The 24,543-nt window shown below is 48.8% G+C and overlaps 1 protein-coding gene across 5 annotated transcripts in view; it reads left to right on the forward strand.

The window, feature by feature from the left end:
• The window catches only part of SNX29 (sorting nexin 29), a 596,714-nt gene extending 579,882 nt beyond the window's left edge, over positions 1-16,832 (forward strand). For 3 of the 5 annotated variants that reach the window (XM_019987972.2, XM_070779679.1, XM_070779680.1), the window contains one exon: positions 11,441-16,832. In XM_019987972.2, coding sequence (XP_019843531.2) covers positions 11,441-11,570 — 130 coding nt within the window. In that variant the 3' untranslated portion in view covers positions 11,571-16,832. The remainder of the gene's footprint in view (positions 1-11,440) is intronic. The other 2 variants (XR_011564017.1, XR_011564016.1) reach the window with 2 other exon arrangements.
• Positions 16,833-24,543: the final 7,711 nt, after the last annotated feature.

The following is a 24,543-nucleotide window of genomic DNA, read 5'->3' on the forward strand; positions in this document are numbered from 1 at the left end:
TGACATGGGAGCCTTAGTAAGGAAGTGAAGACCCAAAGAAATGGCCTGGCCAAACCTACCTGCTGTTTCTTGAGCTGATTTTATATTTTGTGAACAGGAAGGATCAATTGTGAAAAAGTAACTAAACTGTGTGAGTAGGGCCAAGGAAGACAGTAATTTTAACAAGACCTATTTGTACAGAATTCGCTCCATCTCAGCTTCTCATCCTCAACAGTGAGAGCGTGACTTTCCTTCTGGTGTGGTGAGGACGTCTTTCACTTGGGAATTCTGTCTCCTGCTTTAATGAAAAATGGGAAGGTCAGAGTGTTTGCTTGCATTCACTTCCTTTCAAGTGCCTTTAACCCCAAAACAGTCAGTATGCAGAGCGGCCTTTTGGTGTGTGGTATATTCTGCCACCTTCAGCCGTATCAATGATTCATGCCTCCTGTGGCTGAGTAAAATTCCATTGAGTGGAAAAACCAAGTTCTGTTCATCCATTCCACTGATACACATTTGCATTATTTCTAAGTTCTGGCTGTTATAAATGATGCTGTTTTCCGCATTCATGTACTAGTTTCTACGTGGACGTGTTTTCATTTCTCCAGGGTGTATACCAAGAAGAATCGCCGGATCACATGGTCATTCTGTGTTTAACCATCTGAAGAATTGCCAGACTGTTTTCCAAAGCTGCACAATTTAATGTCCCTACTGGCAGTGTGGCCGGGTTCTGATTTCCCATCTTTGCTGGCACTTACCTGTCTTTTCAACAATCACCATCCCGGTGGGTGTGAAGTCATGTCTTATTTTGTTGGGGTTTTTAACGTATTTCTTTTTGGCTGTATCAGGTCTTAGTTGCAGCTCATGGGGTCATTGAAGTGCGTGGCCTCATGCGGCGTACGGCTTCTCTCTAGTTAAAGCACGCAGGCTCGGCAGTTGTGGCTCTCAGGCTTAGTCGCCTCAAGGCATATGGGATCTTAGTTCCCTGACAAGGGATCACCTTCCCCCGACACCGGAAGGCGGATTCTTAACCACTGGGCCGCCAGGGACGTCCCTCCTATTGTGGTCTTGATGTACATTTCCTGATAAGGATGTTGAGCATCTTTCCGTGTGCTTCTTGGTCCTCTGCGTGTTGGCTATTCACATCCTTTGCCCGTTCGTTGATTGAGTTGTCTTTTCACTGTGATGCGATCCCTTCTTACAGATGAGGAATCTCAGTCCCAGAGCGCATCAGTGACCATCCAGGCAGTCAGCTGGTAAATGACAGAGTCCGAGAATTTCTGTCCCCATGGTTCCTGCCCTTCTTAGCTGTGGAAATGGGTGAGGTCACTGTCTCCTGGATGCAAGGTGCTCCTTCATGCGGAAAAGGTAGAGATTTTTAAATACAGCCTTTCTCAGCCAGGCTTCTTAAGACTGAAGTAAAATTTTCATGTGGTAGCATTTCCCCTTTTTGTTATATAGTTCTGTGAGTTTTGAAGGATGCGCAGGGTCACAGCACCACCGGAACAGCCCCCAGGACCCCCCAGTGCCTGTCTGTAGCCAGTCTCTGGCGCCCGCCGCTGTGGCTTCTGTCCCTATACTTTTGCCTTTTCCAGAATGTCTTAGGAAGGAATCAGGTGAGGTGCAGCCTCTGAGTCTGGCTTCTGTCATTTAGCAGAACGCCTTTGAGATTTACCCATGTTACCAAGAATACACATTTTGAAGGAGGGAACAACCATTTGGGGTGGTAAATGAGCCAGTGGTGATATCTAGGAAATGGTTTTGTTTTTTTTTTTAATTTAATATTAATATGCTTACATCTATGTTTATGGATGATTTTGCATAAGCCAAAGTAACCTAAAAACAGAGGTGAAGAAAAATCTTGGGTATTATATAGGAGGTGTGCAGATAATGAAGAGGTGGGAGGTTAAAGCATCAGAGATGATAAGGCAGTATTCAGGAAACATGGCTCCATGTTCCCATCACAGCTCCGGGCAGGGTGACCCTGGTCTCCAGGATAAAGAGGCCATGGCCCTGAGAATCATATCCCTAGCGTGGCGTGCTCTGCCTGGTACCAGAGGAGCCTCAAGGTCATCTAGACCATTGGTTCTGACCGTCCCATGTGTGGTCTGGAACTTGTCCCAGAGGGCGTGTTCTCTAAGCAGGAGGAACCACAAGCAAAGTAGTAAGACCTCCCCTCACCTTTGCAAATAGTTGGATTGTGCTCATGTGTCTTATGTCTCCTTAGTTGGCAAATTGACAACCTGAGGTTGAGTTTTGTTGCCATTAAGACGTCATCTCGGGCCTTCTTTGCTGGCAGTCCAGTGGTTAGGACTCCACTTCACGGCAGAGGGTGCAGGTTTGGTGCCTGGTGGAGGAACTAAGATCCTTCATGCTTGTGATGTGGCCCAAAAGTCATCGCTTGCCACGGGCTGACTGGGTCCCCACCTTTGAAAAGGTAGTTTGTAGAACTCATGTAGACCAGAGGTGTCTACATCATCTGGGGGCCTTCCTGGCCCACGCAGACTTGGGCAGCTGCAGGCCCCGCCACCTGTCTTGCTCCCCATGGAGTCTTTTGCTGGCTGCTCTTCCTGCCCAGAAAGCCCTTTCCATCCCCCTCTACTCCACTGAGCCTTACCCCCCCCCCCACCCCATCTCAGTGCTCAGGCCCCCTCCAGAGACCCTCCCAGCCCCTGACTCTACCGCTGTGTATATTCTTCATCATTTCCCCCTCTCCCTCCACCACCCCTGCCCTGTTTTGAGTAACTTAAGGGTAGAAACTGTTGTCTTGATGTCCCCAGAGTTTAGCACAGGGTCTGGCCTTATCTCAAGGGAAACAGTGGTTTGATCTTCCTTTACAGGAGGGTCACGATTTTTCCACCCTTGTTCCCCGATGGATCCACCTGTTTGCTCACTTATTTCCTTAAGCTGTCTCGAAACAGCCCTGCCAAATTCCAGAGCTCTTCTGTCTCTGTAAATTTTAGGGCTCCTCTTCCAGAAAACCTAGTCTGATCTCTTCAGAGAAGGTTTCTTTCTCCGTCTCCTGCCCCCAGGACAGACAGATGGAAGACTTGAGCTGTGGTAGTAAAAGGAATGGGAGGTATATTATTTTCCTTTTATTTCGGCCATGCCATGCAGCTTGTGGGATCTTAGTTCCGCAACCAGGGATCTGACCCACACCCCCTACAGTGAAAGTATGGAGTCTTAACCACTGGACCACCAAGGAACTCCCTTGAGGTTTATTTCTGTCATTTGTAAAATCTTTATAAAAGCTTCTACCCACTTCCTTTGATATATTGATGCCTCAGCCATCAGAGTTCTTAAGATTTTGCTGGCTAGAATTTGCCTGTGCCTCTGAATTTTATCTCAGAGATCCTGGGGTCTTAAGGAGCCAGTTATATTCCTATTTATAACAGATTCAATTCATATGTGTTGAATGATACATAAACAGTAGGGAGAACCAATATTATACCCATTTCACAGATCAGAAAACTGAGTCTTGGGGAGGAGATGTATCTTCCTCTAAGGTCCTAAGGGGTCTAAGTGAAGGCACCTAGGTTTTCTGCCTTTGAATATGGGGTTTCTATTATTCCATACACCTTTAGGATCTATTCTTATGATGGAGGTGGGGCCTTTCTTGCCCTCCATACCCCCCTTTTCTTGTCTGCAAAATTGGGGTAGACATGTGTGCTCAGTTTTGTCTGACTCTTTGCAACTACTTGTACTGTAGCCCGCTAGGCTCCTTTCTCTGTCCATGGGATTTTCCAGGCAAGAGTACTAGAGTGGGTTATCTGCTTCCTCCAGGGGACCTTCCCAACCCAGGGATTGAATCCATGTCTCCAGCATTGGCAGGCAGATTCTTTACCACTGAGCCACTGTGGAAGCCCTGGGGTAGACAGACCTTCCGCATTAAAACAGAATCGGGTAGATGAGGAACATAATTTTGCCTTGCTCAGTGGTTCTGCTCCTGCCCAGACCCAGACTCACCAGCCCGCTTTATTATAACATCATCGTCAGCAGGAAGTAAAAAGAGCTTCTTGGTGGCCTGATTTCTATTGATGGGGCCAGGTGAGAAACACACCCCTCCTTTAAATCTCAGCAGTGCAGGTGGCTCACAAAGGCTGTAAACGATGAGGAATTGCGAGACCAGCGTTGACACACACACACCAGCACCCACCCACCCACCCAGCAGGAAGCTGCTATATAATACAAGGAGCTCAGCTCCATGCTCTGATGACCCCGGAGGGCAAGGGAGGCTCAAGAGGAAGGGGATATGTGTAGCTGATTCGCGTTGTTGTACAGCACAAACACTGTAAAACAATTACACTCCAATGTAAAAAGTCAAATACAGGACTGTTGACTGTAGGTAGTGTTGTACAGATCTCGAACTTAACTCATCTTTTTTAAAATTTAATTTTATATTGGAATATAGTTGATCTACAATGTTTTGGTTTCAGGTGTATGTTCATTTTTTTAAGATTCTTTTCCCAGATAAGTCATTACAGAATATTGAGTAGAGTTTCCTCTGCTATATAGTAGGTCCTTGTTGATTATTTTACATATAGCAGTGTGTATCCGTTAATCCTAAATTCCTAATTTGCCCCCCGCCCCCAAACACGTTTCTCCTTTGGTAACCAAAAGTTTGTTTTTCAAGTCTGTTGAAGAACAGACTTGTTGAGTCTGTTTTGGTTTTGTAAATAAGTTCCTTTGTATCATTTTTTAGCTTACATGTAAGTGATACTACATGATATTTGTCTTTGACTTCCTTCACTAAGTACAATGACCTCTAGGTCTGTCCAGGTCGCTGCAGAGCACAGTATTTCATTCTTTGCAGCTGTAATGGACACGGCTGTATCCATTGTGTGTGTGTGTGTATAGACACATATATCTGTATTATGTTTATATAATATATATATACATTAATGTATGCATGTATGTATACACACACACACTTTTTTTAATCCATTCCCTTCTCAGTGGACATTTAGGTTGCTTCCATGTCTTGGCTGTTGTAAACAGTGCTGCAGTGAACATTCAGTTCAGTCGCTCAGTCGTGTCCAACTCTTTGTGACCCCATGAATCGCAGCACGCCAGGCCTCACTGTCCATCACCAACTCCCGGAGTTCACTCAGACTCACGTCCATCGAGTCAGTGATGCCATCCAGCCATCTCATCCTCTGTCGTCCCCTCCTCCTCCTGCCCCCAATCCCTCCCAGCATCAGAGTCTTTTCCAATGAGTCAACTCTTCGCGTGAGGTGGCCAAAGGACTGGAGTTTCAGCTTTAGCATCATTCCTTCCACATTAGGGTGTATATATCTTTTCAAATTACGGTTTTGTCCAGATAAATGCCCAGAAATGGGATTGCAGGGTCATACAGTAGATCTATTTCTAGATTTTTAAGGAACCACCATACTGTTCTCCATTGGGATTGTACCAATTTACATTCCCACCAACAGTGTAGGAGGGCTACATTCTCTCTCCAGCATTGGTTGTTTGTAGATTTTTTATGTTAGCCATTCTGATCAGTGTGAGGTGACACCTCATTGTAATTTTGATTTGCATTTCTCTAATAACTAGCAATATTGAACATCTTTTCATGTACCTCTTGGCCATCTGTATGTCTTCTTTGGGGAAATGTCTACTTAGGTCTTCTGCCCATCTTTTGACTGGGTTGTTTTTTTGTCATAGAACTACATGAGCTGTTCATAAATTTTGTCGATTAATCCCTTGTTGGGTACTTTGTTTGCAAATATGTTCTCCCATTCTGTGGGTTGTCTTTTGGTTTTATTTATGGTTTCCCTTGCTGTGCAAAAAACCTTTTTAAGTTCCACTAGGTCCCATTTGTTTATTTTTGTTTTCATTTTGATTATTCTAGGAGATAAGATACTGCTGTGATTTATGTTCAAAGTGTTCTGCCTGTGTTTTCCTCTGGGAGTTTTATAGTATCTGATCTTTAGTCCATTTTGAGTTTAGAACTTAAGTCAATTGAGACATTTTTGCCTGTCAATTAGTAACTCCCTACTCACCCCCTCCCTCATCCCCCTCTGAGTTCGACTATTTTGGACACCTCCTGTAATTGGAATCATGCAGTTATCTGTCCTTTTGGCTGGCTTGTTTCATTTAGCAGGAGGACACTATACTATTGCATATGTCAGCGTTTCATTTTTTCTTGTAAGGCTTGCATATTGCTTTGTATGGATGAAACTTTTTTTTTTATCCATTCATAGAGATCTAAGTTATTAATAATTGCACATCTTGCCTCTTGGGAGTGCAGAGAGAGCACTTCCAGATCCTGATTTCTATTCTTTCCGATAAATATTTACTCTACCCTAGAAGCCATTCCAAGCCGATGAGACACTTGCCCGAGGAAACGCAGTGCACTCTCTCCTCACTCCCACAGTGCCATCTCTGAGTGGCAGCCCCAGGCAGGAGGCTTAGGGGCAGGCAACCCCCCTATCCCCCTCCCCTCTGCTGATCCTCACATAGTAGGTGCCTTTGGAGAAACCAAATGAAGTACCAAAGCCCTGGCCCCATGACTCAGAACTGTCCCCCACTCCGGCCTTTCTCCAGTCCTCTGAGGAGCCGGCTCCTCCAGGGACCACAGGCCCTCACCTCCCAAGCCGGGCAGGAGAGTCAAGGGGAGAGAGATTTGAAGAGGCTGCACTGCTGGCTTTGAAGATGGAGGCAGGAGCCGTGACCCTTAGAGTGCCTGGAAAGGCTGGAAAGGCCAACTTCTGGCCTTTAGAATCTCCCTTGGAGCCTTCCGGGGCTTCCCAGTGATAGCTTATGGTGAATGATGTCGGATTCCTGATCTCTGAAGGAGGAGATTGAGCTTCGGGACCAGGCTTGATCACTCAAGAGCTTTTGTGTAGCAAAGTTTTATTAAAGTAAGAAAAGGGACAGAGCAAGCTTCTGACACAGACATCAGAAGAGGGATGGAGAGTGCCCCCCCCACTAGTCTAAGCAAGGGAGTTATATAATTTAACTGGTTATTACAAGAAATCAAAAGAATGTCTCAAGGTTGTTCAGTTCAGTTCAGTCACCCAGTCATGTCTGACTCTCTGCGACCCCATGAATCGCAGCACGCCAGGCCTCCCTGTCCATCACCAACTCCCAGAGTTCACCCAAACTCCTGTGCATCGAGTTGGTGATCCCATCCAGCCATCTCATCCTCTGTCGTCCCCTTCTCCTCCTGCCCCCAATCCCTCCCAGCATCAGTCTTTTCCAATGAGTCAACTCTTTGCATGAGGTGGCCAAAGTACTGGAGTTTCAGCTTCAACATCAGTCCCTCCAATGAACACCCAGGACTGATCTCCTTCAGAATGGACTGGTTGGATCTCCTTGCAGTCCAAGGGACTCTCAAGAGTCTTCTCCAACACCACACTTCAAAAGCATCAATTCTTCAGTGCTCAGCTTTCTTCACAGTCCAACTCTCACATCCATGCATGACCACAGGAAAAACCATAGCCTTGACTAGACAGACCTTTGTTGGCAAAGTAATGTCTCTGCTTTTGAATATGCTATCTAGGTTGGACATAACTTTCCTTCCAAGGAGTAAGCAGCTTTTAATTTCATGGTTGCAGTCACCATCTGCAGTGATTTTGGAGCCCCAAAAAAGTCTGACACTGTTTCTTCATCTATTTCCCATGAAGTGGTGGGACCAGATGATCTTAGTTTTCTGAATGTTGAGCTTAAGCCAACTTTTTCACTGTCCTCTTTCACTTTCATCAAGAGGCTCTTTAGCTCTTCACTTTCTGCCATAAGGGTGGTGTCATCTGCATATCTGAGGTTATTGATATTTCTCCCGGCAGTCTTGATTCCAGCTTGTGCTTCTTCCAGCCCAGCGTTTCTCATGATGTACTCTGCATAGAAGTTAAATAAGCAGGGTGACAATATACAGCCTTGACGTACTCCTTTTCTATTTGGAACTAGTCTGTTGTTCCATGTCCAGTTCTAACTGTTGCTTCCTGACCTGCATATAGGTTTCTCAAGAGGCAAGTCAGGTGGTCTGATATTCCCATCTCTTTAAGAATTTTCCACAGTTTATTGTGATCCACACAGTCAAAGGCTTTGGCATAGTCAATAAAGCAGAAATAGATGTTTTTCTGGAACTCTCTTGCTTTTTCGATGACCCAGCGGATGTTGGCAATTTGATCTCTGGTTCCTCTGCCTTTTCTAAAACCAGCTTGAACATCTGGAAGTTCACAGTTCATGTATTGCTGAAGCCTGGCTTGGAAAATTTTGAGCATTACTTTACTAGCGTGTGAGATGAGTGCAATTGTGCAGTAGTTTGAGCATTCTTTGGCATTGCCTTTCTTTGGGATTGGAATGAAAACTGACCTTTTCCAGTCCTGTGGCCACTGCTGAGTTTTCTAAATTTGCTGGCATATTGAGTGCAGCACTTTCACAGCATCATCTTTCAGGATTTGAAAGAGCTTAACTGGAATTCCATTACCTCCACTAGCTTTGTTCGTAGTGATGCTTCCTAAGGCCCGATTGACTTCACATTCCAGGATGTCTGGCTCTAGGTGAGTGATCACACCATCGTGATTATCTGGGTCGTGAAGATTTTTTTTGTACAGTTCTTCTGTGTATTCTTGCCACCTCTTCTTAGTATCTTCTGTTAGGTCCATACCATTTCCATTATCGAGCCCATCTTTGCATGAAATGTTCCTTTGGTATCTCTAATTTTCTTGAGATCTCTAGTCTTTCCCATTCTATTGTTTTCCTCTATTTCTTTGCATTGATCACTGAGGAAGGCTTTTTTATCTCTCCTTACTATTATTTGGAACTCTGCATTCAAATGGGAATATCTTTTTTTTCTCCTTTGCTTTTCTCTTCTCTCCTTTTCACAGCTATTTGTAAGGCCTCCCCAGACAGCCATTTTGCTTTTTTGCATTTCTTTTCCATGGGGATGGTCTTGATCCCTGTCTCCTGTACAATGTCACGAACCTCATTCCATAGTTCATCAGGCACTCTCTCTCTCAGATCTAGGCCCTTAAATCTATTTCTCACTTCCACTGTATAGTCATAAGGGATTTGATTTAGGTCATACCTGAATGGTCTAGTGGTTTTCCCTACTTTCTTCAATTTAAGTCTGAATTTGGCAATAAGACTCACTCCCATAATATACATTTTAAGATAACAGAATCAGTCGGAAGCTGTTCAGGAAGGAGAAACTGTCCTCAAGCAGGAGACAGTGTTGTTATATAATCCTTAAGCTGAGTTGTTTGTTGTGTAATTATCAGTTCTGGGCTTAAAGAAAAAACTGTATTACATGACTAAGACTAAGGAATGTAGAGGAGAAAAAAAGACGTTTGTCTTTTCCTCCTTGAGAATTCCAGACCCTTATCTCCTCCTCGGGGACCCCGGATTTCTTATCAACCTGCCTAGGAATTGACTCTCTCACCAGGTGGCTCAGCAGTGAAGAACCCACCTGCCAATGCAGGAGATGCAGGTACAGTCCCTGGGTCGGGAAGATCCCCTGGAGAAGGAAATGGCAACCCACTGCAGTATTCTTGCCTGGGAATCCCATGGACCGAGGAGTCTGGTAGGATATACAGCCCATGGTGTCAGAGAGTCAGACACGACTGAGCACACACACTGGTACATCTTGAGTGAAGTCGCTCAGTCATGTCTGATTCTTTGCTACCCTGTGGACTGTAGCCCTCCAGGCTCCTCTGTCCATGGGATTCTCCAGGCCAGAATACTGGAGTGGGTAGCCATTCCCTTCTCCAGGGGATCTTCCCCACCCAGGGATCAAACCCAGGTCTCCCTCATTGTGGGCAGATGCTTTAACCTCTGAGCCACCAGAGAAGTCTGGTACATCTTGAACGTGGCCTCATCACACCCACTGAGGCCTGCCGGCCTCCAGAACTGTAAGACATCTCAGTGTGTGCTAGCGTGCAGCAGCTGTGGGAAATAAGACCGAGTTCACCGCCTGTACGTTCACAGCCCCAGCCCTGGCCCTGTGTGCTTGGAGCAGTGACCTTGGCAGTGGGCACTTCAAATGCAACCAGACCAGGGACATCACCTTCTTGAGTCCTCCAGCTGCTGCCTCCACCCACTGCTCCTGTGCCCAGAGCCTCGGGGCCCCACCCCCCATCCCAGGCCCTTCCTACCTTGCTTGGGACTCCCCACTCAGGCAGGCTTTGTACCCTAAGTCTTAGAGTGAGCGCATGATGCTTTTAGCCCTCCTTCGGACTGTGAGCTCCACAGGGTCTGGAAGAATCCATTTTGCTGTTTACCCCTAGTGCCTTGCACAGTGCTTGGCCCACGTGGGTGTGCAAAGATTCATGGAGTAAACAGGTATATCCTTCAGGTGTTTTCTGTATACCCCTTCTACTGTGCTGTAACGTGGGTTGGAATTGAGAAATGGAATATTTCCTGCCATATCAATAAACAAAGGCTGTCATAGGCATCAGTAATTATGGATGGTGACCCCCCTGAGGAAACTCAGGAAGGAAAGAATACCCACCATCTAGCAGCCATCAGATTGCCGGCACTCCTTACTGTGAGCCCCTGGGAAACTCAGGATGAGGAAACTCGATACTGGCCCCAGACGGCTGAGGTGCACATCAAAGGAATGATTTCAAAGGAAGAGTCAGCCCGGGCTCTTGCATCTTCCCGTACATAGAAAAGTGCTAAATCCCTTAACTTGGGATACCTGGTTTTCTTTAAACAACAACAACTTTTTGACATTCAGACTGCCTGCCCTTTGTTGCAAAACTTCTTTTAATATATATAACCTGGCTCCCCTCCTTGCCTCCTCGGAGCAGGTCTCTCAGGGACACTTGAGATGCTTTCTCTCGGCTTGAAGTCCAAACACTCCCAATGAATAAAACATAACTCTCAGCTTTTAGGTTGTATTTTTTAGGTCTGCAGAAGTGTACACCCTCACTGGCCCGTAAACGCACGTCTGTTCCCCTTTGTTCGTGGGCTGCCGCCGTCTTGCGATGTGAGGGCTTTATATCCAGGACCAGCGAGCCCCTCACACTGGACTCGCAAGTAGTTCCCCATTTTTGGCTCGTTCACGCAGTGCTGTTGTGAACGCCCTTACAATTAGACGTGGGCAGACCTCTGATTATTCTTTTAGGATCGACTCCACCGGAATTCCGTCTCCTGGGTTTTCGCATCTTTTGACTTTTAAATGCAATATTCTCCAAAGCAGTTTTTTTCTTTTCTCTTTGAAAAATGCCTTTGCTGGAAGATCAGTGAAAATGGTGAGAAGAAAGCCAAGACCAGAATCTTCTTTCATCGACTTAAAAGAGGGTCCGGAACTGTGGCCCCACAACTGTGCTGGTCACGGCAGAGAGGAGGTTTATTTCTCCAGGTTGTTCTCGCCACCCAGCCAGGCAGCCGCCGTGGCCCTGAGCCACTCCCGCTGCTCCCCTCTCCCCCCTCAGCCCCCAGCGGCTGCCCTGCCTGTGACCAGTTGCCCTCAGAACTCCTGACTTACCCCGATTCTCCCCACTCTGTCTTACAGTGACATCACCCCTCCCGGAGACGCACTAACCAAGAACAGCCGGCCCAAAGTGGCTTCCCGCTTCCCCAAGCTGGCCCGAGGGCACCCCAGGGAGACACGCAACGTGGAGCCCCAGAGCGGTGACCTCTGACCTCGCCGGTACCCCGGACTTGGGCCCTACGTGCTGCGCCAGCCGTCTTCACCCCGGCCACGGCAGCTGGCCCCTGCCACCTCGGAGGGACCACCCTACCCCCACCGGTGAACCCCAGAGAGCACACCTGCCCTGCCAGGCGTGTGACACCCCGATTAAACTGGGCTGTGTGAGAGCAGGGCGGCTCCTCGCTGGACGGATGTGGACACGTGGGCCCTGCTCTCCCCGCGCCCCACCTTGGGCCTCAAGGGCCAGGCATTCCCCTTCCTCCAGCCCAGAGGCCAACTGGAGGGCTCAGAGTCAGAGCCCCCTGGTCGCGATGCACAAGTCTGTCTCATTTGGTCAGAAGTTTCATTCACCTCTTGACTCTTTCCCACGTGGGAATTCGAATGACTGTTACTTCCCTACCCCCGTTTAATGTAATTGCCTGCTACAACCTATGAACACGGAGGGGGAGCTAGTTCCTTTCCGCATACGCCCCACCAGGGATCAGTAGACACCTTAGTTCTTGCCACCAGGTTCCAGGGAGACAGCCCCGTGGCCTTCGTGCAGCAGCGCCATTAGGGATGAGGAACGGTGGCTCTTGGAGAACTTCCTACCTCCTCTCTGGTTGGTTCTGGAAGGACTGGCCCCTGTAGGAAGCCTACATGTACCTGGTCAGGCCAGCCATCAGCAGCAACCTAGTGACCTGAACCAGAAAGCCCTGAGCTATCTAGGGGTTGGTGGCCTTGGCCGCCAAAGCCAAGAGGAGTCCTCAAGGCTTTGAAAGACTCGGTTCTGGGAAGTACTTCAGAAGCTTCTGTGGGCCTCTGGGGGTTCTGTGGAGCTCAGCGTGACTCTCTGTGAACTTGGGTGAATGTGACTCACTCTGAACAAATCATGATTGTCCCCTAAAGACAGCACATGTGTTGTTGGCCAGTATGCTCTCGGTGGGAGCAGGGCGCTGGGTGCATCCCAAGATTGACCCGTCTGCTCCCCCCATTCAGAGAGCACCCCACCAGCAGCAGCAGCAGTTGGGAACAGGAGGAGAACAGCATCAGGTCCACCCGTGGGACCAGAGCTGTTTGGCCAGTTTTAACATCCAGAAACGTGGAACTCTTCCCTACCCTGGGTAGGAGTCACCCTCAGCTGCTGATACAAAGGACCAAAAGGCGGCATAAATGTGTGAAAAGCAGAGGGCTGAGCACACCTCAGCCCATGCCTGGGTGAGCAATGTGGGTCATCATCGAGCCTGTAGTGGAAACCCTGGAAGGGCCAGCCTGGAAGGGCTGTGCCGCACGCCCCGTGCTCACCAGAGGGAGGCGTGTCAGAACTGACGTTTGCACACGGCCCTCCAGGGACTCAAGGAGGCTGCAGCAACTTCAGAGGGGACATTCTATCTGGTGAGCTAGGCCCAGGGGAGCGACACGAGCCGGCTGTCCTGCATGGATGGAGGTGGCAGTGTGTGTATGTGGGGGCCCTGCTGTCGGCCTGTGGGGGTCAGAGGACCCAAGGGACAGCGTGTCCCAGAAAGGCAGCATGGTTGGTTTCCCCCTCGTGTGCCCAGGGATCCACTGGGCATGCACCGTGCTGGAATCCCACGCCCCAGAGCACTGCCGTGAACATAGAGCCCTCCTCCACCCAGGCCTCCGGGACCATCTGGAAGTTCCAGCTGCCCCAGAGCTCCGCCCCGCACATGGGGCCCTCCACAGGGGTCACTTTGAGGCCAGCTGATGGCTGCACAGCCAGATCTGAACCCAGGGTGTCTCCTCTCTGTTCACTTGAGACCCAGAATAGATCCAGCGCCCCAACATTCTCCAGGGTTCTGATCAGCCAGGCTGTGTTGGCGCCTGACCCCAAACACATCTGAGAACGATTTCTAGCCTCACCTTCTCCAGCTACCCCACCAAGAAGTGGCTTTGACGTTCTGTGCATGGAGTGAAAAAACAGCAAAAAAAGAAAAAAAGGCACCCAGAGCTACAGCAGACAGATGCTGAGCGGGAGGGAGACATAAGAGCACTCTCGGCCTGTATTTGGAAAGGAGCAGCTCTGCCTTCCTGTTTTTAAAGCTTAATTATTCATGGGAAGCTTGCCCTGCCCTCCCACACGCGGGTTGTAGAAAGCATGTTCCTAGGGGCCCTGCGGGGGCCCCTCCAGGCTGCTTGCCCTCTGTGCCCCCGTTTCTGTGACCCTGCAGAAACCCTGATCTTCAGTCCGTCTGGTTTCAGCTCAGATACGCACGTGACATGCACATCACAGCTCCTCCTCCAGCCTTACCTCTGGAGTCACATGGAATGTTCTGCCATGATAGAGCCCTGCTCACCAGGGCGGTGGGATGGACTTAGAAGGGGCAGACCACCAGCTCCTGGAGAAAGAGAACAAAACCCTGAGGTCCAGGCCAGGATGTGGTTCACAGAATGCCACCCCCCTGAGGCCGTGTCATCATCTGTGCATCCACCCCCAATCTAAGTCAGGAGGCAGGATGTCCCCCCTGCCCCCAAGACCCATCAGGTGAAAGACAGCCCCCCAACAAAGGACCAGCTGACGCTGGCTTCTGTCTCCTTGATCAAAGATTCTTTAGCACCTAAGAAAGCGCTCCCCATTCTTCAGAAAGGAACAGAAGGGCCCTTCTGTCTCCAGGCCTTGACCCTCTTGGCGCCCCACCTGCCCTGGGAGCAGGAAGCGCCCGCTCCAAGTCCCCAGAGCACAGTCCAGCAGGCTGTTCAGGGGTGGCTTCAGCCGGGTTGGGATGGAAGCCCAGCCAGGTCCAGCTCCGTTCGCATCTCAGAGAAAAAGCAGAGACATCTCTCCTTAAGAGAAAACCAGAGCTCCCAGGGAGTGAGGGCTGAGGCTGGTGTATACCTCACCAGCTTTCTCGGCCACCGCTCCGCAGCCCCTGTGGAATCCTGGCTCGAAACTGCACAGATCTCTCTACAGTCAGGCCCTGGGGGAAGAGGCGGCTTTCCCAAGAGGCTGTTGCACCTCAAGGAGGTCACCGTGAACACCATAGCCTGGCCCATCTAAGGGCTTCCTGGCCACAGAAGGATCACTGACGGAGCTGCAGAGACAGGGTACCATCCTGTGAGTCCTGGCAAGAGGCGCGAGCAGTGAGAGAGAGGCTGGTGAGCCGGGGTGTGTGGACCAGGTGTGGTCGCTCGGGGCCTGTTAGGATGCCTTCTTTGATAACCGCTGGATTCGACAGCACTGCCAGGCTGTGTTGTGCCTTTCAGAACACACAGGCAGTCAAAGTTGTTTACACCCCAGGACTGGTAACACAGCTGCAGCCAGTTCCGAGAGGCAGCGGGCACTGGAGGCCCGAGAATTCATCCCCAGATTTTGGGCCCGGAAACAGGAAAGAAGTCCCTCCGGGCAGCCCAGGGGATCCGAAGCTTTGCTGCTTTTGTCTCCTGACACCCAGCGCCCTGGCATCTGGGGCCTGGGGTGGCCTCTTTGCTCATGAGAGAGTGTGCCCACCAGAGGGCCCGGTCCCAGGGTCCCAGGGTCCCAGGCCTCAGCCCCCGTACCTCACCTGCTCACCTTCACAGGGGTGCAGCCTGGAGCCGCCAGCTGGCCCCACACCTAGAAACCAGAGCCCGTTCTCAGGTCCCAGCAGACCTCTCCTAACCAGTCACCTTCAGCATCCTTCATCCCTCAGCCCGGCAGCTTGGTGCCAGCGCCCGTGCACAGGAGGCGCCTTCCTCTAGGAGGAGGATCTCGCCTGGGCGTATCACTGACTGGATCCTCAGCCTGGAGCTGGGATGGGCAGCCTCCAAGACCTGTCAGAGAAGGACCCTGAGCGGGAGCATCTGATGAGCTAAGAGCTTTCTCGAAGGAGCATGCCACGCTCAAGCTGCTACCCCAAAGGCAATAATTGTCTCAACTCTGCCTCAGTGTTCCCCTCCGGACAGTGCCACCCATGCTGAACCTTACCCCCGGGCTGGGTGCCCCCGGCAGGCAGGTGTCTGCTCACGAGCAAGGCCTTTTGCAACGATCATTTTTCAAAATATTGCACGTCGCTGCTTTACGTGTCTGCTGTTCAGATTGGCTTTCTGTGTTAATCGCACAGTTGCAGCACTAGATATTTTATCTGACCTTGCCAAAAATTTCATTTTTCCTGTTTCCCTAACACGTGGTCTTGATTATGTGTCTAAAAGAAAACTTCAGCTCCCGGATCGATAGGCGCGAGCAGGGAGCACTGCCCACCTCCACGCTCTGAGCAGAGCAGCCCTCTGTCCGGCCCGCAGTGGAAACGCCCCTCCCTCAGTTCGTCTCGGCATTTTAGACCATCCCGTTTGCCACCCTTGCCTGCTGCCAGGAATGGGCCTGATTTTGGTAGTTCTCAGTTCTAACAACCATATTGAATGGGTTTCCTTACTTAATCAATTTCTGAAGAAAAGCAAAAAAAAAAAAAAAAAGAAAACTGGTTTTTCTAAAAGATGGGTGAGCTTATACCAAGGATGAGCAACCCCACTAGAAGAATAGAAGAACGTCCGGATCCACGAGGGTTTCATGGTCCAGGGATTCAGTTGTTTGTGGCACAGGGATGATTTGCCATCCTCACCGAAGACCACTAGCTGACCTGCCAAGATGCCCCCCTTGCCCTCAGATCCCATCACTGCCTTCACGAACTGCAAGGGGAGAGGCCATGCCCCTCCGGCAGTTCTCTCTGCCATCGCTTGAGGCCATACAAGGGGACGACCTTTGCAACAGCTGGGACGGAAGACACAGAAGACGGGATCGCAGGTTTACAACCAGCATTGAGATGAGCTGGAGAATGGGCATTGCCAGGAGTGAGGGGGTGGTGGAGCTAATTAGGGCTTCTTATTACCTGGGATCCATCCTGGAAAGAATGTCTTTACCTCTGTAACCTTAGCAGCACCATCTCCAGCATCACCATTTGGTAAAACACACTGCTTAACTCATCAGATGCTGACTTGGTGGTGGAAGAACTCTTTTGACTACAGGCTCCATGGTGACCCGTGAGTGGGTCCCCGTGAGCCGTCTGTTCGAGGGGGAACCGGCGACAAATCTGGAGTCTATGGTCTGGATGGAAGCAAGGCTGAGAAGCCCACAGATGGGCTGCAAAACACGTGGTATTATCTTAGCTACCCTCTTCCGTTACGGTTTACACGATAGAATTTTTAAACAAATGTGTTTAATTTTCTAAAATCTCTTGTATTAAAATTTTCCTTTGGAATAAGCTGTGGTAATTTTGTTACAATCTAGTTGAGACACACCTCTTTACAATGACAAAATTAAAACGGTTACATTTTCTAAATTAGATACTCGGTTTATGGTCTAATTCTCCGCGTCCATTCTTTTTCAGCAGTTGGGGATTAGGTGAAGTTTCAGTATACATTATAAAAACTTCTTATAAGGCCCTTCACCATTTCACATGTTACCCTGAACAACATGATTTGATTGGACAAGCACCACTTTTATTTGAAGTAGAGCAGGAGCTTATGTTGAGTTATTAGGCAGATCTATATTAATTGGAGATGTAGTATCAAAATTCTATACAGAAAAAAAATTCCCTTCATTATAGGTTCCTATTCACTCAGAAACCATTTTTGGGCACCTACTGTATACCATCATGCCAGGCCCTGGGCATACAGCAGTGGCCAAGGCAGAAAAGACCCCTGCCTTCTTGGACTAAGATTCCAAGTAAGACAGATGGACAATAATGTATATTTCTGTGTATCTGTCTATCTACACACACTTCCCTGGTGCCTTAGCAGTAAAGAATCTGCCTGCCAGTGCAGGAGACGCCAGAGACACAGGTTCAATCCATGAGTCAGGAAGATCCCCTGGAGAAGGAAATGCCAACCTTCACTGGTATTTCCAGGAACATCCCCTGGACAGAGGAGCTTGGTGGGCTACAGTCCTTGGGGTTACAAAGAGTCAGACACGACTAAGCATGCGTGTACGCATCTATCTAAACACACAGACCCTGTTTAAAATCAGCCCTGCAGACAGTTACCGACCACCGTAAGCTCCACAATGGACTTGGAGAAAGATCTCCTTCTAACAGTTCAAGCCAGGCTTTCTCAGCCTCACACCGATGACATTTGTGGCTGGATAGCTCTGGGGCGTGAAGACTGTCCTGTCACTAGTGCGATCAGCCCTGGTCTCCAACCCCTAAACGCCCTGGAACCTTTTCTGTTCTCACAACCAGATGTGACCACACATCCCTGGAGTGAGGAATGGTCCCCTGTTGAGAACCCTGAGGCTAGACCAGGGATTCTCTTGGCAAAAGTGACATTTAAGTTATGACCTGAAGGATGAGAAAAAATGCTACGCAGTCCCCTGCTCCCCACCCCAAATTTACATTGGCTTAAAAAATTCACCCCCTGCAACCAGGTATCTAACCTTTTTAACCAGGATAGTAAGAGGCCAGGTTGGCTTCCCTGGTGGCTCAGATGATAAAGAATCTGCCTGCAATGCAGGAGACCCAGGTTCAATTCCCGGAATCTGGAACATTCCCTGGAATGGCTACCTACTCCAGTATTCTTGCCAGGAGAACACCATGGCCAGATGCTGCCCAGGGGCCCACAAGGGATACTGCAGACCCCTCAGCCCAGGGCCGTGGGAAGGGTACTTCCAGGCTGATATGAGAGAGGAGGGACCAGCGCTGGTTTTCGAGGGCATGTACGTGGACCACATTGCGCCTGCACTCTCCAGCCTCCAGGTCACTTAACCCTTTGGCCACCACAGTGCATCCCCCATTTGGACAGATGAGAAAGAGAATACGTGCAGGCCGAGTGTGGGCCCTAGTGCCCCAGCCTCGAGGTGGAGGAGCAGCAGGACTGTCTCCATCGTGCCCACAGCCAGCACTGTCCTGGCCACACTGTGATCGGCCCAGGCCACCCTCCCTCACATCCAGTGTGCATGCAGCAACCTTCCCGTTCTCTCTGGCCTCTCCCAAGGGACGTCTCAGCTCCTCAGCCATCTCCAAGCACAGCTGACCCCCCAGCTGGAGGCTGTCTCCTTGATTATCCTCAGTCCATATTCCCAAGGGCTTCCCTGGTAGCCCTACTGGTAAAGAATCCGCTTGCAACACAGGAGACCCCGATTCAATTCCTGGGTCAGGGAGATCTGCTGGAGAAGGGATAGGCTACCCACTCTAGTATTCATGGGCTTCCCTGGTGGCTCAGCTGGTAAAGAATCCACCTGCAGTGTGGGAGATCTAGGTTCAATCCCTGGGTTGGGATTGAACTTGCTTCCCTACTTTAAACCACTTGGCCTCCTTAAAAACCTCAGTTCCTCAGGAGCTCATGCCATCCACCTGTATCACCCCCTGTGTCTAGGCTTGGACTCGTCTATTGACCTCCGAGCTGCTTCTCACACACTGATGATTAATTCATCACTCAGGGCCCCTTGATCCCCTCCAGCCACACCCCACCTGTCTCTCCTCTGAGCTTTTCCTTCTCCAGAGGCCATTCCCCTGTGCCACTTGCAGCTTTTCAAGACCAAGGGACACAGCGGCCATCAGCACACACCTCTGCAATCCTGACTTCAGATTCTCTGCTCTGATCCACTCTACCTCCTAGCTCTTCTCTCTAGTGGGCCCCCACCCCAGCAACAGCTCTTCAAATTCTTCAGGAATGCTGTCATCTTAAAAAAACTCTGTCCTCAGGACTTCCCTGGTGGCCCAGGCTTAAGAATCCACCTGCCAATGCAGGGACACAGGCTTGATCCCCGGTCTGGGAAGCTTCCACGTGCTGCAGAGCAACTAAGCCCATGCAACACAACTAACGAGCCAGCACTCTGGGGCCCCAAAGCCTCAGTGACTGAGCCTGCATGCCTAGAGCCTGTGCTCTGCAACAAAAGAAGCCACAGCAATGACAAGCCCCCGCTCACCACAACTCGAGAGAAGGCTGAGCAGCAATGAAGACCCAGTGTGGCCAAAAATAACCAAAACACAAGATCCTGCCCTCCTCTTTGCCAAGCCCCCGCCTTTCCCAGCATTGGTTCTGTGGCCCATGCCGATCACTGCTCCCTTGGGGTCATCCCAGTCTGCCCTGCATCTCCTTCATACTTGCTTGGTAAAAACCCAGCCCTAGTCAAGCTCAACTGACAAGCTAGTCTAGAAGCCAGTATCATTTGTAACTTTGGTTTGTAACTCCATATTTTGTTTTTGACATAATTTAAGAGACTAATGCATTTAAAAGAATTACTTGTTTATGTTTGGGGGCATACAATATATAAAGATGTATGAAGGGAATGGGGATAGAGCTGTAAAGGAGCATAGGTTTTTTGTTACTAATTGTTATGAATTCAACTTATTATTCAAATTAACTTCAGGTTGTTAAATGTAATCCTCATGATAATCACAAAACAGCTGTAAGATATACACAAAAGGAGATGGAAAGGAACATTCATGACGAAAGATAGGAATGCATAGAATGAGGGACAAAAAAGCTATGAGACTTATGGAAAACATAGGAATAACTGAATAAGTCCTTCCTTATCAGTAGTTACTTTAAATATAAATGGATTAAACTTTCCAGCCGAGACAAAGATTGGCAGAAAGAATAAAAACACATAATCCAACTTTATTCTGTCTACAGAAGATTTACTTTAGATCTAAGACCACAAATAGATTGAAAGTGAAACCATAGGATAAGATATTCCAGGCAAGTAGTAACCAAAAGAGGTCAGAAGTGGCTATACCAATAATAAACAAAATAGATTTTAATGAAAGTTTCAATACAGGAAGAAGCTATGACAGTTATAGGCATTTACACACCTCATAATAGATGATCAAATATAGAAAACAAAAAACTCATAGAATTGAAAGGAGAATCAGACAGTTCTACAGTAGTGATGGTGTTGCAAAGAGCCAGACACAACTGAGCGACTAACACTTTCCCAATAATACCTGGTCACTTCAATACCCCACTCTCAATAGTAGACAGAACAGCCAGACAGAAAATAAGGAAGGAAGGAAATGTAATTGGCTTACTGAGTTAAATCCTCTCACAGACACACACGGGGCACCCTACCAACAGCAGAAGCACATGCATGCTTCTGAAGTGCATGTGGGACATTTTCCAGGGTAGACCATACGCTAGGCCACAAGTCAAGTCTCAACAGATTTTTTTTTTTAAAGATAAGATTTCATACAACATATCTTCTTCAACCTGATGGGATAAAGTTAGAAATCCGTAATAGAAGGAAAACGGAAAATTCACAAATTTATGAAAAACAACATGAACAGCCTGTGGATCAAATAAATTGTGAAAAATTTATAGAAAATACTCCAAGGACTTCAAGACACTGAAAACACAGCATAGCAAAACCTATGGGATACAGTGAAAGCAGTGACAAGGGGGAAATTCACAGCTATAAATGCTTTTATTAAAAAACTAGGATGACCTAAAACCACCACTCTAATCTTGAGGCAGAAGGAAGATGCCCTTGCTCCTTGAGGTAAGCATTAGTTTGTTCCCTGTGGCCAGAAAGTCCCAAATTTCAATAGCAGGACAGTGAGAGAGGAGGCTGGGCCCAGGATATAAGAGACCACATATTTCTCATTCTCAAAGTCAAGGAAACCCTCCCATCTAGAAAGCTCCTTGGAGGTCAAAAGGGAAGTGATGCCAAGGCTACCCATAAGCCTTTCCATCTTGGCTGAGAGATGTATGTACACAGAGGAGGACCCTGAGATATACCAAAGACAGACTCAGAACCAGGCAAAGGGAGATGGCTGGCCAAAGAGCACCCAGAGAGATACCCCACGTAAGTGATTTAAGCTACCCAAAGGCTGAGACTGACCGAGTCAGCCCGTATATCTATCTACATGCACTGTACTCCTTTTCCTCCTAATAAACAGTTTATCTATTTCACTACTTTCTATCTTTGTGGGAATTCTTTTCTGCAAAGCCAAAGGGCCAGGGCCCTTGCCCCTGACCACTGGTCTGGTGGCTAGGATCTGGTGCTCTCACTGACATGACCTGACCTTAATCTCTGGCTCAGAAACCGAAACCCTGCTCCAAGCCACTGCAGGCTGAGGCCACCTGACATTATACTTGCTGCTGAAGCCTGGGAATTCAGAAAGTCAAGGTAAAGCAAGGGCTTCCCCCAGCTGCGGCTTGAGGCCCTTGGCCCGCTCTTGCTTGCTTTCAAAAGCCACAGAGCATAACTTCTATCTGTCCACAGCCTCTGGGCTCCCTGCCAACACTGGGGGTGTCGAGGGGATCTCCCAGGGGCCGTGCAGATTCAAATAATGCTTGGGTGACAGCTGGCACTGTCCTTTGGGACATGGTGGAAATGTGATTTCTGACCACAGAGGAGCCCAAGGGGTCACACTCTCCCTCTCTCACTGTCCCATGTGGAATGTTCCACCAGAGTTTTCTTTCCTACCTTACTCACACAACAAAGTCTCTTTCTTACTTCCTATCTCTGTGTCCTTTTAGAGAAGAAATCCTGCACATTATCCCTAAACTGCATCCCTGCCACTGTCAAACCCAGTGCTGTCTGTGTCAGATAAAACCATCAGGATGATTCCCAATTCTACCTTAGCCACCAGACAGGTAGCGCAAAGGAGTTGCGGTTCTTCTGCTGTCTAGTATCTCCCTTCACCCCGTGCCCATGAGAGTTTCTCCCCTCCTGGCCCTCAAGGGCCTTAAATCCCATGACATCGTCCATAGCACCCAACTCCAATTTCTCCAAAGGTTCCTCTTTGCATCTATCGGACCCCCTTCACTCCAGGCCTTGGCAGTGGGCACACTGCTATGGAGAGCTTATCAGGCTGGCAGCCACCCAGAAGCCCAAATCATAAACTCTGTAGATGTTTAGTTGTAAGAAACCTGCCCCAGCATAGAAGACTTGTCACGGGACGTCAGCTCTATAGACAAAGGATCCCTCTTCAGGAATGTCTTGACAACCCGTCTGTACTGGTTCAAATGTCCTCCCCTGGCCACGTGGGGAGGCACCTTGTGCAAGATACCAAGGAAGACCAGAAATGTCTGGTCAGAAATCCACGGGAGAAATCCATGCTTGAAACCCCATCAGGTTTGAAGGGAATTCAGGTGATGCCCCAAACCTCTTCAGGTTGAAGCCTCCTCATAAATGTGTCCAGGACCCTGGATTCTGTACCTCTCTTGTTCTTGGCTGCAGGTCACCCCACGTGGGAGAATCCATCTCCAAGCCAAAAGAAACACCTCTGGAGTATATCTCTAAGAACTGGGTATTTTTTAAATAGAAGGGCTAAGAAAGGAAAACCTTAAGTTCTATTGTAGCAGTGCCTGGCCTTTGTATAAGTTAGGGAATGAAAAAAAATGACCTGAAAACGGGTCTCTAAATGATATCATGCTGCAATTGGATCTTCGTTGCCTCAGGAAAGTAGACTGAGGTTCCCTATATTCAGATTTTCATGGTCCTTAACAAAACCCTGCCCTATATGACTCTTGTAATTTAAAACCTGGGGAAGCAGAAAACTCTCCCGACATTTTAGGTGATCCCCTTCTAAGCTCTCCCATCTCTCAGGGGGGAAACTAAGCTCCCCCTTCTCCAGACAGTACCCCTTCTTCTCCAGAGTCACCGACTTTCCTTGGTCCCCCTGACCGATCCCAAACTCCATCTCCCTGTGTCCCTCCATTACTCCAAAGAAAGAGAGACCAGTCCCTCTGAGGTGACCTGCAGCAAAACTCCCTATGACCCAGGATCAGGAAAATTCTGCCCTCCTAGGGAAGGCTGAATGGCAAAGGCACAGTCGGAGTACATGTGCCTGTCTCTTTAACTGACTTAGCCTGATGCACACAGAAACCGGGCCGGTTTTCTGAAGACCCCTGTAACCTTGCTGAAGAGTTTCATGCCCTCACTCTGGTCCATGATTTAACTTGGAAGGATGTCCAAGCAGTCCTCTCTGCTTGCTGTACTCCTCAAGAAACACAGAGAATCTGGACAGTAGCCCAGGGACGCACTGACCAGAGAGACTGCCATCAGTCCCAAAGGGGAAGCGGGGCTCCTGCTACCAAGATGGCCCTGCTGGACGACTGAGGCGGCCTGGAGATTCCGGGGGCGCCCCGCAGTGAGACATCTATCTCCATCGAGAAACCCCAGAGAGTCTTTGACAAGGCAGGTAAGAAAATTGATTACTTGATATGGGAGCCACTTGCTCTGTCTTAATTTCTCACACTGGACCTCTCTCCTCCAAAAGTTCTACCACGACTGGTGTTGATGAAAAGCCTCACTCTCTTCACTTCCCTGGGCTCTCACTTCCCAGTTCCAGCAGCGGTTGATTTCAGATGCCCTTTTAGCCGCACCTCAGTGGCCAACCCTTGTCCTTGGGAGGGACCTCCCGAGTTCCCTTGGGGCCATACTGAGCAGTCCCTTATCTTGACTCTCAGACAGACCAGCCGGAAAAGCAAGGTCCTATTCCCAGCTATAATCTTCACTGCAGGACGAAGGAATCCTTGAAAGGGCCCAACTTGTAAGAATACCCAACTTGTAAGAATTAGCCTTAGGCCAGAAACCGCCTATTTTAACAAAAGACAATAAAGTTCCCCATAAAGTTAGAAGCAAAGAAGGGTTTTACAACCCCTCATGGATACTTACAAGTACTTACTAGTCTTTACAGATACCTTTGCTGGATGGATAGAGGCTTTCCCTACTAGAACAGAGAGGGCAACTGAAGTGGCTAAGGCTCTTCTAAGGGAAATTATTCCTAGATTCAGATTGCCCCATCACCTTCAGAGTGACAAAGGACCTCTGTAGCCAAGCAAAACTCAAAAGGTTTTGCAGGCTTTAGGAATTAAATACCACCTCCATTCAGCCTCAGGAAAAGTGGAATAGGCCAATCATACTCTAAAGAAAACCTTGGCAAACTGCCAGGAAACGTCAGAGTTGCAGTATCACCCACTGCCAGTAGCTCTCTTAAGGGTCAGGGCAGCCCCTAAAACCACCACTAAGTTAAGCCTTTTTGAAGTGACATACAGAAGGCCATTCCTTACTCTAGACATGCTAACTGACCCAGAAACCCAGCCTCATCTTA

Source organism: Bos indicus, chromosome 25 (genome assembly GCF_029378745.1).
Source record: "Bos indicus isolate NIAB-ARS_2022 breed Sahiwal x Tharparkar chromosome 25, NIAB-ARS_B.indTharparkar_mat_pri_1.0, whole genome shotgun sequence".
NCBI lineage: Eukaryota > Metazoa > Chordata > Mammalia > Artiodactyla > Bovidae > Bos > Bos indicus.